The 18,196-nt window shown below is 43.4% G+C and overlaps 2 protein-coding genes across 2 annotated transcripts in view; both read left to right on the top strand.

The window, feature by feature from the left end:
• LOC146975366 (stonustoxin subunit beta-like) overlaps positions 1-9,884 on the top strand; it is a 44,849-nt gene extending 34,965 nt beyond the window's left edge. The window contains exons 3-4 of the mRNA XM_085794605.1: positions 8,918-8,964; positions 9,117-9,884. Coding sequence (XP_085650731.1) covers positions 8,918-8,964; positions 9,117-9,658 — 589 coding nt within the window. The 3' untranslated portion in view covers positions 9,659-9,884. The remainder of the gene's footprint in view (positions 1-8,917; positions 8,965-9,116) is intronic.
• LOC146975364 (protein NLRC3-like) overlaps positions 1-18,196 on the top strand; it is an 80,711-nt gene that overhangs the window by 36,407 nt on the left and 26,108 nt on the right. The gene's annotated exons all lie outside the window — the stretch shown is intronic.

Genomic DNA, 18,196 nt, shown 5'->3' with positions numbered 1-18,196 from the left:
GGGTTTAACCTCTGAAGAATAGAGAGATTCATAATATTCCTTAAATCTTTTGTTAATATCTACAGGAGTTTTTAATATTTCACAATTTTCTGATTTAATGGCAGGAATAAGACGAGAAGCCCTGGCCTTCTGAAGCCGATAGCCAGTAATTTCCCGGCTTTATCACCATATTCAAAATATTTTGATTTCAAACGATACAAATCAAATTCGTTTTTTTTGTTCATTAAATTTTTAACTTCAAATTTTTTGTAGTTCTGTATACAGATTATTATCTTTTGGGTTTGCCTTATGAGCAGCTTCCAACTCTGATAATTTTTTGGAAGAGTCAATTATAGTTTTAGCTCTTATTTTCTTTTGATTTGAAGCAAAACTTATAAGCCAGCCCCTACAGGTGGCTTTGTATGCCTCCCATGTGGTAGCAAAGGATTCAACGGATTCACTATTTATGTCAAAAAATAATTTTGTCTCTTTATTAATTAATTCCACCAAACTTTCATTTTGAAGCAAAGAATTGTTGAGTTTCCACATGGATGAATACGATGTAAGGAGGAGGCAAATGTCAATGTCAAAGGGCAGTGATCACTGAAAATCATATTATTGCAGTGTTTCCTCCAGGATTTTTTTAAAGAGTGGCGGCGAAGGTGGTCTGATCGACGGGTGGGGGGTGGGGGGGTGCGCGCGAGACCGGATCGTCGACTAGTCGCTGATGACGTCATTCATATTTTTCCCATCATAACTAAAATCCCAGGAGGAGGGAAATGCTTTGCAACAATCTGTATTCACTGACAGACAGCTCATGCACAGAAATTAGTACAGCAGCTTTATAAACAACAAGCTGTAAATCAGTTTGTTGTTTTCTAACACACTCCTATACAGGTGCAAAAGAAAATACTGTAGCTACTGTTCATTAAACAATTAGGGAGGAAAACGACACACAGGCCTCGTCACCATCACAGTCCTGCTCACTCACAGTTTCACTCACAGTTTTTGTTTTTCCTGGTTGGTTGTTGCTGCTGTTGTTGTTGTGCGTGACGTAAAGCTGTCGATATGAGCGGAGTTTTTTTTTTTTTTTAATTGCCGGCAGCCCGGACACACTGCCCGCGGAAGTGCAGCGCCTCACAGGCGCTTGGCGTCTGCAGGCAGCTGCTTCTCTCTCCACGCCGGTCAAACATCGACCCGTCTGTAGGCTACTCTGTTTTCCACACACACAGGTCTGTCTCTAGCGCTGTATGTAGCCTGGATGTGTGTCTTGTGTGCAGATGCAACTGACAAATATTTATAGACGGACAAGCAAACTTAAAGCAGATATCAGTGGCACGGCCGTTTCGGCTAATGCTGTGTTCAAGGCAGGCTTTTGAAACCGTAAGTTACAGCTTCAAGTCACAACTACGACTTGGTAGCGTTCCAGGTAACCCGTAGCTCGTGTTTTTACCGTCCTGTTGTCTGTGAAAGTTCCCTATAACGGCCACTCGTAACTTCCGACCCGTGAACTCGTACCAGATCGAACTGGTATGACTTCACAGGAAGGAAAAACACAAAGTACGAGTTTCCTTGAACGCACCATGAGATAGCAGCCCCCGCCCTTGTCAGGCATCAATTGGTCCTCGTGCTACGTCACCACATTCACGCGCATCCCTTGGCTGCACACACAGCCCTTCATGCCGTTCTCTCCCCTCATTGGATAACACTTGTATCCCACAAGGAAAATTTTCTCCTCGGGTTACAGCAGAGCAGAGTGACGGAGAGACTCGTGTTTAGGCTGAAATACTTCATGTAAGTGATTGCTGACGGAAAATAGGACTATTTAGGACTTATATTAACAAAAACATTCCACTGATATCTGCTTTAAGCATCATTTATTTTATTTTGAAAATTGACCGGATTCTCTCGCCTTTTCTGTGCCCGACTTCCTGTCTGGTACGCGCTCGTTCTATCCAGCTTGACTGCGCTCGTATTTTTTTCCCATTCAGCGCACTCGGCTGTTGTTTCAAGCCGCTACTGTCACATGATCAGCGACTGGTCGACGTCAAGCTCAAAACGTCATTGTGGAGCAGAGGTTGCACAGAAACTAGTCTGTGCAACCCCTAGTGGAAACCCTGCTTTACATTGTTTTAACATTAAAAAAAAAAAAAATTTAAAAAAATCATCATTCTGAAGGTGTGGCGGCTTTTATTTTGCCGTGGCGGTGCGCCACGATCAATTACATGTAGCGGAAACCCTGTATTGATTTCAGAGGACCAGACATTGAATAATATTTGTGAGGGTTTGAGTAAAAAGTATAGTCCCTTGAATCAGGATTCATCAGCCTCCAAACATGAAATAAACCTGCATCCTTACATAAATTTATGAGGGATGTTGAGACTGTTCGATCAGAAGGCAAGGGCTTACTACTCCTGTCTATAGTTGGGTTGGGAACCACATTAAAATCACCTGCCATTATTATGGGTTTGCCAACATATTGTGAGAGAATTGTATTGAGGCCGTTAAAAAAAGGAACCGAGTGAATGTTTGGACCATATATATATTGGCAAAAACTATAGGATCGTTATACAGTAGACCTTCAATTATTATATATCTACCTTCAGGATCAACTAAGGAGTCATGAAGGACAAAAGATGTTTTTTTATGAACTAAAATAGTTACTCCCCTACTCTTACTGTTGAAGCCTGCATGAAAGACCTGTCCAACCCATTTTTGCTTTAATTTAAGGGCCTCAGACTGAATTAGATGGGTACAAAAGTACACTTCCAAGTATACAACAAGTACACTCATCTATATACTCCTAGTGTACTAAGTATATACTTCTAGTCCACATTTTAGTTTATTGAAGTATACTTTATAAGGTCATTTTAAGTTTACAAAAGTACACTTTAAAGCTTCAGTTGGTAACAATTATTCAGTCATATTTGCTGGAACTGTCACTATATTCTGATGGTCAGACATTAAATGAGTAATTTAGGACAAAATCCAACTCCTCTGGCTCCACCTACAGCCTGTAATCGTATTTGCCAAAATCCACCGCGCCCGACGATTCTCCACCAGTCAGGTAGAGGGAGCAGGAGGAGCAGCCAATCGCCGCTCCTACACGTCGTGCTATGGATACGGTACATCTTCTGTGGGTGCGTTTATGGCTACTTTGTGTGTGTCTGTGTGTGTGTGGGGCGCTTGGCAGAGGCAAAGACGGTTTATAAACTCTTTGGCAGAGGTTCATAAAGGGACCTGACGGAGTATTGTCTTGAAATTTCCGACCAAGTCGCGGAGTTTACTTTCACTTTCGTCAACTTACCAACTGGAGCTTTAAAGTATACAACGTCATAAGGTCATTTTAAGTTTACTGATTGGTCAGACTCAAAGCAGGATCATGGGACGCCAAGAGAAAGCCCCAAAATAAGATGCATTTTTATAACCCAACGTTACTAAAATCGGAAAAACTGAAGGGAAAAAAGAGAGAATAACTCAGTAAAAGACGAGAGTAGCAGTAAATGGGTAAAAAAAATAATTACGGGATTACATGATGATCAAGACAGCTTTTTTTTTTTTAAAGAAAGGCTCAGGACAGTTCCTGTAGAAGTTCCTACCCCCTCCTTTTACCAGGAACTCCTGCAGTGGACCACGCGGCTCTATCTATCTATCTATCTATCTATCTATCTATCTATCTATCTATCTATCTATCTATCTATCTATCTATCTATCTATCTATCTATCTATCTATCTATCTATCTATCTATCTATCTATCTATCTATCTATCTATCTATCTATCTATCTATCTATCTATCTATCTATCTATCTATCTATCTAGTTATGTGCTGCTGAAGTGTGTATTTGTTGACCACAGCTCTGCCCAAACTTGAAAAAACGGCTGCTCAACTGTTGAAGGACACGATGGACTCAATTCTATTCAATCTTCAGTTTTTTGGGGGGGGGCAGAAGGGGATGAATGGGGTGTAACAGAATAGGTTAATAACCTAGGATAAACAGAAAGACAAAGGCATTAATAGCAAATAATTTCAGTTCACACTTCTTAATATAAAGAATAAATTTATGAATAAATGTTGATGTTACTTGATAAATGAAATGAAATGAAACAAAACTTATTCAGATTAATTCAACTCAAATCATTTCAAAAAGGTTAACAATTAAAGTAACAAGCTACACCAAAGCTTAGTACAGGACTAGAAACAAAGCATGAATACCAAAGTACTTCTATAAAATCATAATAAAGTTTCCAATTTACTCAACTTAAATTTAACCATTGCAAACACAAACACACAATCAAAGCATTGGGAAGCATGGCCTCCAAACTTAAACATCTACTGTACTGTACCAGTGGTGTCTTCAATTGTCGATCAGGAGCTGTGGCTTTGAGGTGTCGATCAGGAGCAGGCAAGAGAGCTGACTTCTTCTTCTTCTTCTTCTTCTCGTATTCCGGCAGGCTGTACGCTTTCAAGCGTAATGCTGCCCTCCACCGGTTATAAATAAAACTACTTGCTAAATAAGAGAGCTGACTGAGCCAGCTCCAAACATTTCAGACCATGCTTCCTGTATGGGTGCGCAGGTGAATGTGCTCCCTCAGGCACTTCCTTCCTCTTACCTGGGGTTCCACCACTGATGTGGTTGCCCCCTGCAGGTTTGGAGTGTCTCCTTTCTCAGTGAACCAGGTTTTGACACAACAATATTTAGGGTCCGGGCAGCTAAGCTGCCGGGACACTATTGTATTCCTAGGAATTCTTTAGGGTCCGGGCAGCGCAGCTGCCAGGACACTATTGTATTCCTAGGAATTCTTCTTCTTCTTCTTCTTCTTCTTTCTTTCTTTCTTCTTCTTCCAAGGAAGTCATACTTCCCATGGGCGAAAACTCACCAAACTTTGCACAAAGGTTCAGTCCCATGCCAGATTCACTCAACTCCAAGCGTTTAAATTTAAAAACTTTAAAAATTCCTACCAAACCAACGGTAGATGCTACAGTGTTGAAACTTCACCACAATGTCGCCTCAATACTGCTGAAACTTTTGTCAACTTAAACTTATTACAAATTATGAAGTCCATCACTCTGTTTTTTTCAATAACTGTAAAACTTTTAAAATGTATCTCCTCCCACAATTTTTGCTCAATTGACACCAAACTTGCTACAGAGCATCTCCAGACCGTCCTCCACAAAACTTGTTTCTCGGATTTTTGATTAAGCAAAAATTGAGCCTACAGTGCATGAAAACGTTTGACTGTAAACAGTACTGTAAACATATACCATCAAATTCTTGCTAAATACATTTTCAAACTTCCTGAAAAAAAATGACAATATTCTGGAGTCATGGTTGATGAAGTTTAGCAAATATCAGAATTTTATCTCAAAAACTGAATTTTTGAGAACATTTTGAATTCTGCTCTCATGGGAACAACTGCAGTCAATGTGAGTGTGGAATTTATAAACATCATATTTTCTCTTATGAAGCAAAACACTTATCATTAAAAACAAATCACCAACATTTCCATGCTGTCAAGATGCAATTTATGTATTATCAGATTTTTGTTTAGATGACTGAATTATTGACATTTTGACCATTTCATCACAACAGCTGCCCGGGCACTGGCTCACCTCAGTGGATAAATGAAGCTACACAGCAGGTCTCACTACCAGCTAATTAGCTCAGTGAGTTAAGAGCTGGTTCTTTGAGGCAGAGATTGTGAGTTCGAGACCCAGCAAGGGTGATGATGATGATGATGACAGATCAAAATGTCAGTTGTCCTCAAGCTGTTTTGCTGTCTAAATGCAATTTATGTATTAACAGATTTTTGTTTAGATAACAGAAATCTGCGTTCACAACAGCTGCCCGGACACTGACTCCCTGAGTCTATTTGAGAAGACACACACCATGTCTCACTTCCAGATAATTAGCTCCCTGAGTTAAGTGCTGGTTCTTGGTGTCAAAGGTTGTGAGTTCGAGACCCAGCCAGGGTGATGATGACAGATCAAAATGTCAAATGTCCTCAACACGAAACACAAGACAATTGTCCTAATGGTGGCATCACAGCAAGCTTCTAAATTTAAAAATTCAAATAGCTTGGACTGGACCATCTGCGAAGGCTCCTAACATCTTAGACTCATAGTAGATGTTTGACAAATACATATCATTATTTTACCTCAAAAACTGATTTTTCTTTTTCTGCCAACACGACAGTGAATGGCTTACTCAATTTGTGAAGCCACTGTTGAATTGCCACTTGTCAATTAGCTCAGTGCGATAGACAATGGTCTTTGGTTCCTGAGGTTGTGGGTTCAATCCTCAACTGATGCAAATTGGACATTATAAGGACAACTGTCTTGTCTTCCTATTCCCCTGTTTGTTGCTCAGAATTGCCTAATTTTGCCCAAAAGTAGCCCGGACCCGACCCATCGCTGCGCAGCAGCTATAATTAGGGTCCGGGCAGCTAAGCTGCCGGGACACTATTGTATTCCTAGGAATTCTTCTTCTTCTTCTTTCTTTCTTCTTCTTCCAAGGAAGTCATACTTCCCATGGGCGAAAACTCACCAAACTTTGCACAAAGGTTCAGTCCCATGCCAGATTCACTCAACTCCAAGGACATGTGCCCCCCCCTCCTAGGGGGGGCACAATAAGCGTTTAAATTTAAAAACTTTAAAAATTCCTACCAAACCAACGGTAGATGCTACAGTGTTGAAACTTCACCACAATGTCGCCTCAATACTGCTGAAACTTTTGTCCACTTAAACTTATTACAAATTATGAAGTCCATCACTCTGTTTTTTTCAATAACTGTAAAACTTTTAAAATGTATCTCCTCCCACAATTTTTGCTCAATTGTCACCAAACTTGCTACAGAGCATCTCCAGACCGTCCTCCACAAAACTTGTTTCTCGGATTTTTGATTAAGCAAAAATTGAGCCTACAGTGCATGAAAACGTTTGACTGTAAACAGTACTGTAAACATATACCATCAAATTCTTGCTAAATACATTTTCAAACTTCCTGAAAAAAAATGACAATATTCTGGAGTCATGGTTGATGAAGTTTGGCAAATATCAGAATTTTAATTCAAAAACTGAATTTTTGAGAACATTTTGAATTCTGCTCTCATGGGAACAACTGCAGCCAATGTGAGAGTGGAATTTTTAAACATTATATTTTCTCTTATGAAGCAAAACACTTATCATTAAAAACAAATCACCAACATTTCCATGCTGTCAACATGCAATTTATGTATTATCAGATTTTTGTTTAGATGACTGAATTATTGACATTTTGACCATTTCATCACAACAGCTGCCCGGGCACTGGCTCACCTGAGTGGATAAATGAAGCTACACAGCAGGTCTCACTACCAGCGAGTTAGCTCAGCGAGTTAAGAGCTGGTTCTTCGTGTCAGAGATTGTGAGTTCGAGACCTGGCGAGGGTGATGATGATGATGACAGATCAAAATGTCAGATGTCCTAAAGCTATTTTGCTGTCTAAATGCATTTTATGTATTAACAGATTTTTGTTTAGATAACAGAAATCTGCGTTCACAACTGCTGCCCAGACACTGACTCCCTGAGTCTATTTGAGAAGACACACACCATGTCTCACTTCCAGATAATTAGCTCACTGAGTTAAGTGCTGGTTCTTGGTGTCAGAGGTTGTGAGTTCAAGACCCAGCCAGGGTGATGATGATGATGACAGATCAAAATGTCAAATGTCCTCAACACGAAACACAAGACAATTGTCCTAATGGTGGCATCACAGCAAGCTTCTAAATTTAAAAATTCAAATAGCTTGGACTGGACCATCTGCGAAGGCTCCTAACATCTTAGACTCATAGTAGATGTTTGACAAATACATATCATTATTTTACCTCAAAAACTGATTTTTCTTTTTCTGCCTACACGACAGTGAATGGCTTACTCAATTTGTGAAGCCACTGTTGATCTGCCACTTGTCAATTAACTCAGTGCGATAGACAATGGTCTCTGGTTCCCGAGGTTGTGGGTTCAATCCTCAACTGATGCTAATTGGACATTTTAAGGACAACTGTCTTGTCTTCCTATTCTCCTGTTCGTTGCTCAGAATTGCCTAAATTTGCCCAAAAGTAGCCCGGACCCGACCCATCGCTGCGCAGCAGCTATAATTATATATATAATCCATCACTCAAAAACTGTAAAATGTCTTAAAGGGGACCTATTATGCCTTTCCAGCTTTTCAGACTTGTAATGAACATTAAGGTATCAACTATCCTGTCTTCCTATTCCCCTGTTTGTTGCACAGTGACAGAATTGCCAAAATCTGCCAAAAATAGCCCAGACCCGACCCATTGCTTCACAGCAGCTATAATCTTCTTCTTCTTCTTTGTGCATTGTGGGATATCTGGGCTGGTCAGCTCCACCTGTTGTCTTCATCTTATTTGCGGTGACGTGTGTTTGTGCAGCTTGATGCCGGGATTCCACTGGATATGGAACGGCTCCGTTTGGGGAAATGTAAGGAGTAGAAAATACCGATATTTGCGTTAAAAATTTAATGAGTAAAAGTAAAAAGTTGTCAGAAAAATAAATACTTCTAAAAGTACAAAGTACCTGACAATTCTACTTAAGTACAGTAACAAAGTATTTGTACTCCATTACTTGCCATCACTGGTAGTCGGTGGAATCTCATTGATCAGTGAGAGTCAGAGAGTGAAAGTGTGTGTCTCACACTGCAGTGACATCAGATGGAGAAAAGACATGATGAAGTGTTTCCTCCTGGTCTCCTCCTGCTCTGTATCATCACTAGATAAAGACTCCAGCTCCTTCTTCTCTGTGCTCAGTGTTCATCCAGACATACCAGCCTCCATGTGAACACAGTGATAAAACAGTGTGTGTGTGAGAGCCATGTAATGTCCATGTGTGCATGCTGACAGAGAAGGTGCTGCTCTGACCCCCCTCCTACTTTCAGGGTGGAGCCTGCTGGAGTCCGATTCTTGACACCAGGTCCATGGAAGTGTAAGACTGTTTTTACTTTGATTCATGGAAACAAAGCAGCACATTCAACCATCTTCACACTGTCACATCACTGACCTCATGAGTCTTCATCAAACTGTCAATAACTGATCACATGATCAATAACTGCAGCTGTGTCTTGTTCTCTCCATCAGATTCCTGTCCACTCACAATCGACACAAACACAGTGAACACAAAGATCAAACTGTCTGAGAACAACAGGAAGGCGACACTTGTGGAGGAGGATCAATCATATCCTGATCATCCAGACAGATTTGACCTGTGTTGGCAGCTGCTGTGTTCAACTGGTCTGACTGGTCGCTGCTACTGGGAGGTCGAGAGGAGAGGAGACGTTGATATATCAGTGAGTTACAGAGGAATCAGAAGGAAAGGAAACAGTGATGACTGTTGGTTTGGAATGAACGATCAGTCCTGGAGTCTGGTCTGCTATGATGGTGGTTACAGAGTCTGGCACAATAACAGAGAGACACGTATCACCTCCTCCTCCTCCTCCTCCTCCTCCTCTGTCTCTGACAGAGTAGCAGTGTATGTGGACTGTCCTGCTGGCTCTCTGTCCTTCTACAGAGTCTCCTCTGACTCACTGATCCACCTCTACACCTTCAACACCACCTTCACTCAACCTCTGTATCCTGGGTTTGCAGACTGTTTGACTGGTTCCTCAGTGAGTCTGTGTTGAGTGAACAAGACTGTGAAGTGACAGTTCAGTCTCTACATGTCTGTCTCTGTCTCTCACTCACGTTTTCACATTCATGGATTAAATCAGTTGATTTTTTAAACTCTTCTCAGTAATTCTTGTAAACTTCTTCCTCTTCTTTTAAAGATGGAAGCGTCGATTATTACAGGATAAAACCATGTTAACTTTTACTTTGGTAAGAGTCTGATGTTCCTGTCTTTTCACAATAAAAGCATCAATCTCAATGTTTGGTGTTTCTGAATTTGAGGACGACTGAGCTGATTCAGTTCAGACTAAAGCCAATCAGATCTAACTTCAATCAACAGTATATTCTTCAGAATATTCATTAGCGGCTTTTCACCTGTTTCTACTGATTTTATATTAAACTCTGTCACTCCAGCAAACCACAATAAAATAACCTTTCACAAGTTTCAACACATGATACTACATGTAAATAGTTTGTATGCATGTTTTACCAAGTCTGCAGCAACGTGAGAATGTTGTTTTGCTGAGACGGGAGCAGCTGGAGGTCGTTCCATAGCATCCCTATTGGATTCAGGTCTGGGCTCTGACTGGGCCACACCCAAATTTGGATTTTCTTTTTTGTTGATGATGGATGGATGATGCCAAACTGTTCAGGCCATAGCAAAGCCCCAAACCATGATGCTCCGTCCACTGTACTTTGTTTTAGTGTAATGGTGTAATAAAGAAGAGACAGAGTCCTTAGCTTCACTGCTACTTTAGTGCCAACGGTAAGTGACATACAAACATGATAACACAGCGCAAAGCAGGCTGGGAGACTGTGTAGCTTTCCGTAAAGTGCAGTAGGCTACCACTGAACAACCAGTAGGTGGTTCTATACTAACACCCATAACATCTCCCCTTTCTTTAAGTAACCCAACTCTTATGAACTATGACCTTAACCAACTACATAGTTCTGTCAACAATGTGAACTTAATCTCAATCTGCTCTTTCAGTAAATCACATTTCTGAAAAGATTCTTCATTCAGCCTTAAATTATCTACATCTGTAACATAACATAGTCACACAGTAAACATGACCCATGTAACACAAACAGTCCTCCCATGTCCTCCCTATCTTTTTTTCTTTTTTTTTGTCTTTCTTTTCACACCAAAGGGAGCGTGCACACCAACACTGTAGAACTCAGTCCACATTAACTTAAAGGTTCAGTCTGTCTGGCGGCCGTAACAGCCGGCCATAGCGGGAGCAAGCAGGGGAAGGGGAGGAGACAGCAGCAGTGCCTGACGTCTCAGGCGGGCCAGAGGCACGCAAACCACCATGAAGCCCACTAGGAGCAGGCTGAGGAGAGGACCTGCCAGCTCCCTCACACTCAGTCTGTTCACTCGGTGCCTGAAATCCACTGACTTCTGACATGGACGACTCTGACCCAGTCATAGTGTCATGTGCTGACAGCGGCTCTGCCACACGTAGATCGACCCGATTTCGACGATAGAGTGAACCCTCGACCTCCACCAGATATGACCGTGGAGCCACCTTCTGCAGACACAGCCCTCGCCGCCAGATGCCTGTCCTGTCCCCTGGTAGTGGTTTCATCCGAACTGCATCTCCCCTGGCGAGCTCGGGCAAATCCTTAGCCGTTCTGTCATAGATGAGTTTGGAGACCTGCGTCCTGTGACGTAATTTGTTAACCACATCTGTAATGACTCGGGGCTCAAGGAGTGTGGACGCCACCGGCAAAGCTGATTTCAACCTCCGAGCCATCAGACGCTGGGCAGGACTGCTGTCCATTCCCTCTGTAGGGGTGTTTCTCCATTGCAATATTGCCTTCCATGCATCTTTACCATCTCTGAGTGCTTTCTTGCATAAATTCTTTGCAATTTTGACAGCTGCCTCTGCCTTTCCATTGGCCTTGGGATGCCTTGGTGAAGAAGTGATATGCTCAAACTCCCACTCCACTGAAAACTGGCGAAACTGAGCACAAGCAAACTGGGGCCCATTATCTGAGATGACCCTGTCGGGCTGCCCATAGCGGGCAAATTGAGCCTTGCAGCGTTTTATCGTTGTCTCTGCGCTGAGGTCCGGCAGAACATCAATCTCCCAGAAATCTGAGAAGTGATCAACTAACAACAGGAAATCTTTCCCATTGTGTTGAAACAGATCTAGGCTCACGATCTGCCATGGGCGTGTGGGCAGTTCATGGCTCAACATTGTCTCTTTTTGCTGCTTGGTGGCATACTCATTGCATGTTGTGCATTTACTGACAAAGTCCTTTATTTCACTCTGCATTCCAGGCCAGTATAAGGTCTCCCTCGCTTGTCTATAGCAGGCCTCACCACCAATGTGACTGCAGTGTACTCTGGCTAGCATTTCAGCGCGCAGCGACTTGGGGATCACCACTCTCTGTCCTCTAAACAACAGTCCATTTTGCACACTCAACTCCTCTTTAACAGGCCAGTATTCTCTAACTGCCTGCTCAGTTTCCTCTTTGATGGCCGGCCAGCCTGCCAGGATAGTGGCCTTCACAGCTTGCAGCTGACAGTCCTTGTCTGTGTGTTGCCTTATCTGTATCAGTCTTTTGTCTGTGACATTAAGATAGTCAGCCATGTTTATGTGCTCAACAACCAGTTGCTCGTCCGCCATACTGCAGACTGTGTGCTCTGCCTGTCTTGCTCCGAGGTGTGTGTTTAAAGCAACAGCCCTGCTCAATGTATCACTCATGTACATTTCTGGTCCTGGTTTGTAGATCACTTGCAGGTTATAGTTCTGCAGGGCCAGCAGCATGCTCTGTAAACGCTTGGGAGCATTCAGAAGAGGCTTACTGAAGATCGCTATGAGAGGCTTGTGATCGGTTTCCGCTGTGATTGTATTTCGTCCATACAGGTAATGATGGAAGCGCTGGCAGGCAAACACTATGCTGAGGCATTCTTTCTCAATCTGTGCATAGTTCTGCTCTGTAGGGGTGAGAGCCCTCGAAGCGAATGCAATCGGCTGCCCCTCCTGCATCAGACAGCAGCCCAAGCCATGCTGGCTGGAGTCACTCTGCACAGTGACAGGTTTTGACACATCATAGTATCGCAGCACCGGCGTCATTGTCACAAGGCGCTTTATCTCCCGCACAGCCGCCTCGTGCTTCGGCAGCCAGTGCCACACTGCCTCCTTGTCCGTGAGCCTCCTCAGTGGCTCGCAAACTTCAGACAGCTGTGGAAGAAACTTTGCCAGATAAGTCACAAATCCAATAAGCCTCTGCACCCCCTTTACATCAGATGGAGCTGGCATGTCCAAAACAGCTCTGATTTTCTCTGGGTCAGCTTTCAGACCTGCAGCTGACAATATGTGTCCATGGAAACGCACCTCAGATACTTTAAACTGCAGTTTCTTGACACCGAGGCGCAACTTGACATGACGACAGCGGTCCAGAAGGGCTATCAGCTTTGCGTCATGGTCTTTGACTGCCTCATCTGTACTGTCGCCACAGCCAACAACAAGGATGTCGTCTGCTATAGGCTCCACTCCCTGAAGCCCTGCCAACAACTCATGCTGCTTCCTTTGGTACACCTCTGGGGCCACTGACACACCAAATGGCAGTTTCAACCATCTTTTCCGGCCCCAGGGTGTCCAAAAAGTGGTCATGAGACTGCTGGCTTCGTCCAACTTACACTGCAGGAAAGCCTCCCTTGCGTCGACCAGTGTGAAAACTTTGGCTTTGGGCAGCTTGTAAAGCACATCCTCCAGAGTGGGCATGATGTAATGCGATCGCTTAAGTGCTCGGTTGAGATGGTGCGGCTGCAAGCATATGCGCAGCTTTTCCGGTCTTTTGACAATAACCATATTGCTGATCCAGTCCGTGGGCTCACTGATTGATGTGATATGGCCCTCTGCTTCATATCTGTCCAGCTGAGCCTTCACAGCTTCCTTCATGGCCACAGGGACGTTGCGTGGCGCACACTGCACCGGCTGAACTTCTGGGTCCAGCTCAAAATGGACCTCTCCTGGAAGTGCCTCCACCGGAGCAGTGAAGACATCCTGGTATGATGTGATAACCGCATTTCTGGAGAGAGGCAAGGTAAGACTGTTGTCCACTGCATTGAGACGATCCACCCTGAGCTCTGTGGGGATGGTGAAGCGCATGAGTCCCATTTCCTCTGACATTGAGCCTGACAGCAGTGGCAGCTCTCGTGTGTTCACAACTTCAAACTCCAGTTTGTATGAGCGGTCCCGTACAACACAGTCTGTAGTGAAAACCCCTAGTGATGGCAGTCCCTGGTCTGAGTACATTTTCAGCATGGTGCTGCTTGGTTTCAGTTTTCCCCTCGGGGCTAGTCTCTTCTTGTCCCTGAGACTCATGACGTTGCAAGTAGCCCCTGAGTCGAGCTGACACTTCTGTAATTTACCATTCAGCCAAAGATTAACAAACCATTTCTTGCCTTTTGACTCCACAGCACCAATGTTCTCTAAAGCATACACATCATTTGTTTCCATAGCAGTGTCTTCTATGTCAGTGTCCAGTCCCTCTACTGCGTGAAGTTTTCCACTTCTGTTCTTTGTTTTGTTGCAAACCCTTGCAAAGTGGTTGGCAGCACCACAAGCATTACAGGTTTTGCCATATGCAGGGCAGTGTTCTTTACCCCACCCATGAGATGTGCCACAGTACTTGCATAAGACATGACCCTCTGCTTGTGATCGGGGATGCCGCCTCATTTTTTCTGTTGTGTTTGATGGTCTGCTGAATGTGTGTTTCACCATAGCGTTGACATTGTCCAAGTGAGATCTCTCCTGCTCCATGGATCTCAACTGCCATTCACTCAACTCGGCTGCACGACATGCCTCAATAGCGGTGGCTAACGTCAAATCCTTCTCCCTCAGCAACCTTCTGCGCGTGCCCTCATTAGCGATGCCGATAACTATTTTATCCCTTATCAATTCGTCACGTAAGGCTCCATAATCACAAGTAGCGGCTTTCTCCCTGAGTCTCGTCACAAAACAGTCAATTGTCTCACCTTCCTCCTGTTTGCAGCATCCGAAAATGTAGCGCTCATATATCACATTCTTTGACGGTTTAAAGTACTGTTCCAATGAGTCCAAGATGACGGCCACGTCCGCCCGCTCATCCGCGCTCAGAGTTAAGTTGTGCTTGTAGACATGTCGACACTCTGCTCCCATAACACTCCTCAAAGTCGCCGCCTGAACCTCCTTGGACCTCGTCACCAAGCCCGTCGCTAAAGCATAATCCTCATATTCAGCTCTGAAGATTTCCCAATTTGCGCTCATGTTGCCGCTGAGCTTCATCGGAGTCGGCGGAGGAATGTTCGCGGCCATGGCTATTTCCTGGCGTTGCACCGGCGCTGCTTCAGACATTCTCGGTAACTGTTAGCGACTTGTACACCTCCGTCGTTGACTTTATATCTTCGTACACCGGATTCGCGAGACAAGATCCCACTTCTGACACCATGTTTTAGTGTAATGGTGTAATAAAGAAGAGACAGAGTCCTTAGCTTCACTGCTACTTTAGTCCCAACGGTAAGTGACATACAAACAACATAACACAGCGCAAAGCAGGCTGGGAGACTGTGTGGCTTTCCGTAAAGTGCAGTACCACAGAACAACCAGTAGGTGGTTCTATACTAACACCCATAACATACTTCTCCTTTGACATGATGTTATGCTAATATGCAGCGCCATTTTTACACCATACGTTCAAGAATTACTAAAAAAAAAAATCTATTAATTAAAAAAAGAACATTTCCCCATTAGAAAGCAAAGCATTTCCAGCAGAAAACTAGGAAATTCCAAAGGGTTCACATACTTTTTATTGCAACTGTATATCTTTGTCAAAAAATCAAGATGATCTGACATAGTGCTGCGGGTGGGTGCTGTTTGCAGTTTATAGTGCTGCCGGCAGTGAAGACAGCTGAGTAGGGGAGTTTGTCGTGTTGATCAGTCCTGTATCAAGAGGGGAGGCCAGAAACCTCCTTTAGGTAGCGAGGGACCGGGGAGTAGCCGTGCCTCATCTGTGCTCCAGTCCAGACTCTCCAGGTGTATCCCCATCGTCTAGACCCCACGAGGGGGTCTCATCATCAGGCTGGGGGAGGATAAGTCATTGGTCTTAATTATCTGCATATCAACTACCTGTATGTTGTCCTGTTAGTTCATGTCTGTGTCAATATTACTTTGTTTTACTGTAATAAAAGGCTTTTAATGTACTGACATAACTGTGCCAGCGGTCTCCTTTTAGGGCAGCTTACTGTCCGTGCAGCGCTCTACCTCCCCCTAGTGACAGAAGTGGGGTTTGACCCGCATATGTTGGATGGTGGAGTACCTGCCTGTCCTGCTGGAGCTGCCCTTGTTGGCCTGTGGGCTGCAGACGTCCCTAACTTATTGATTAATAATTCATTAAAAATAAAGTTTTGTCTATTTCCATACTTACCTGTCTGCGGTGGGTGCTCTCTTGCCTCTATGGGGCTCGAACGGGTGACGTAACGGGGTGGGGAAACCGCAATGCATTGTGGGCTTTGCGGGCATTTCGAAAGCGGTTGTAGTGGAGTGTCTATGGTAGAGTATCCTCGGTAGAAAGTTTTCAGTAGTGTTTTTCTTTTTTGTGCCGGTGAGATGGTGCAGACTTGTTGTGTGATTAGCTGCCACAATCGTTGGCATGATCACAACAGCAAAAAGCTCAATGGGCTGAGATTTTTTCTGTTTTCTGCTTGGAAACCAGCCAAGGACCTCGGGTCTCAGAGCTGACCAGAGCTGACCAAGAGGCGCTGAATGGCTTGGATAGCTGCCGTCAAAACGACCAAACCTTACTTTCTCCTCCATCACACGACAAATGTTGGTGTGCTCACAACATTTTCACACCAGTTATTTATCATAAAAACTTGTTATGTTGTTAAATACGCAGCAATTAGTGTCCTTTCTCTCTCGCTCTGTCCTGCGGTCTCTACCATGAGTTCCCATGGCAAAGTAAACTGTTGCCCGTAAGAATGGCGATTACGGCCCACAATGCATCACGGAATCACATGACCTTTCGAGCCCTATTACCGGACCAGACCGGGTTAACAAAGGTGGTAGCAGATCTACGTTACCTCAAACATCTTCAGGATGGGGCGTTGCGTGGCGTAGTGGTTAGAGCAGGCGCCCCTTGTACAGTATAGAGGCACAGTCCTTGCTGCAGTCGGCCCCGGTTCGAATCCCGCGCCGTTTCCTGTCTCTCTCAACTATACTATCCATAAAGGCAAAAATGGCCAAAAAACATATATACACTGTATATACATCTTCAGGGTAAAAAATGTATTACAGTATCAATGACAAATGCTGGATTTACAACTGCTTTGCAACTTCACGCTTTAAACAGGTCTCAGCAGGATTCCTTGTGTGTGTGTGTGTGTGGTGGAGGGTGTAGTGTATTATCCACCTGAACTTTTTGCTCTAATATCTTATATAATCACCATGTATTACGTTCTTCATTTTTTAATGCATACAAGGTACTGAGTAAATGGTGTGATGTATGATGGCGTGAATGTGACTGAATGGATGAGACGATGTATGGATGAGTATACTTTTTAACTTTACTAGAGTATTTAATTGTTTTTATATTGAGCCCAGCATATTGAGTGCAATGTGATTTCGTTGTATCAACCATACAATGACAATAAATCTATCTTGAATCTTGAATCTCTTGAGTTCTTCTTTGTATGTGTGCCCTGTTTTGGAACTGAAGGAAAGTGTGAGTTGGTGCTTTACTTCATGGACATGTTTTGCTTAGAAGTAAACGAATCGAAGGCAGATGTTGTAAGAGAGATAGACGCACATACATTTACAGATATATGAAGATGTTCCATAAGATGTTTAGTAACAGTGATAGATGAGACAGAGAAGAGTGACCCTTGTGAAATGTATCCTGGATGTGTGTTCTGTTAATCACATGTTTCCTGTGAGAGTCTTAACTAAGTTGATTAGCTTCATCTGGAAGATGAATGTAAAGTCGTAAAATTACATAGATCCTGCCTCATTTTCATGAACATAGAATATGAACTGTGTATGTTATTGCCTAATATGGAAAGCCATATCTTTATGTTGGGAGAAGGTGGAGTTTTGGAGTTAGAAAGCATATAAAGCTATGGTTTTGAGCCATAGGGAGAGAGATCTCACATTGGCACCAGAGATGCTCCAGGATTCAGCATTTTTTGTAAACTGTTCTTCTTCTTGTTAATAAACTCCTTTTTGAATGCAAGTGAAGACGTGTCGGCGGTGATCCTTTCTTTTCATCAACACATCAATATACCACAAGGGGGTGGGGGGTAATGAAATAGTCCAGGTAAGATAACAACCCCACGTCCAACAGGTGAGTCACAGTTCAAAGTTTCAAAGGTGAACCTTGAACCAACAGTTGTGTCGCAGTTATTTTTCTCCTGTAAAGGTAAGGCGAACGTTGTGTTGTTGTTGTGTTATTATAATGTTACTGTAGCTGAGTCACAGCTGTAAAGTTTGGACCGACAGACTGTGGTGAGTGGTCTGTCATGTGGACTGAGGGGCTCTGGGGTTTTTAAGGCTCTAGATGATGTT

The sequence above is a fragment of the Trachurus japonicus genome, chromosome 13, assembly GCF_045865225.1.
Source record: "Trachurus japonicus isolate A0001 chromosome 13, Traja_1.0".
NCBI lineage: Eukaryota > Metazoa > Chordata > Actinopteri > Carangiformes > Carangidae > Trachurus > Trachurus japonicus.
Note: the sequence above shows the minus strand (reverse complement) of the source record. Positions and strands in the feature narration are given on the sequence as shown.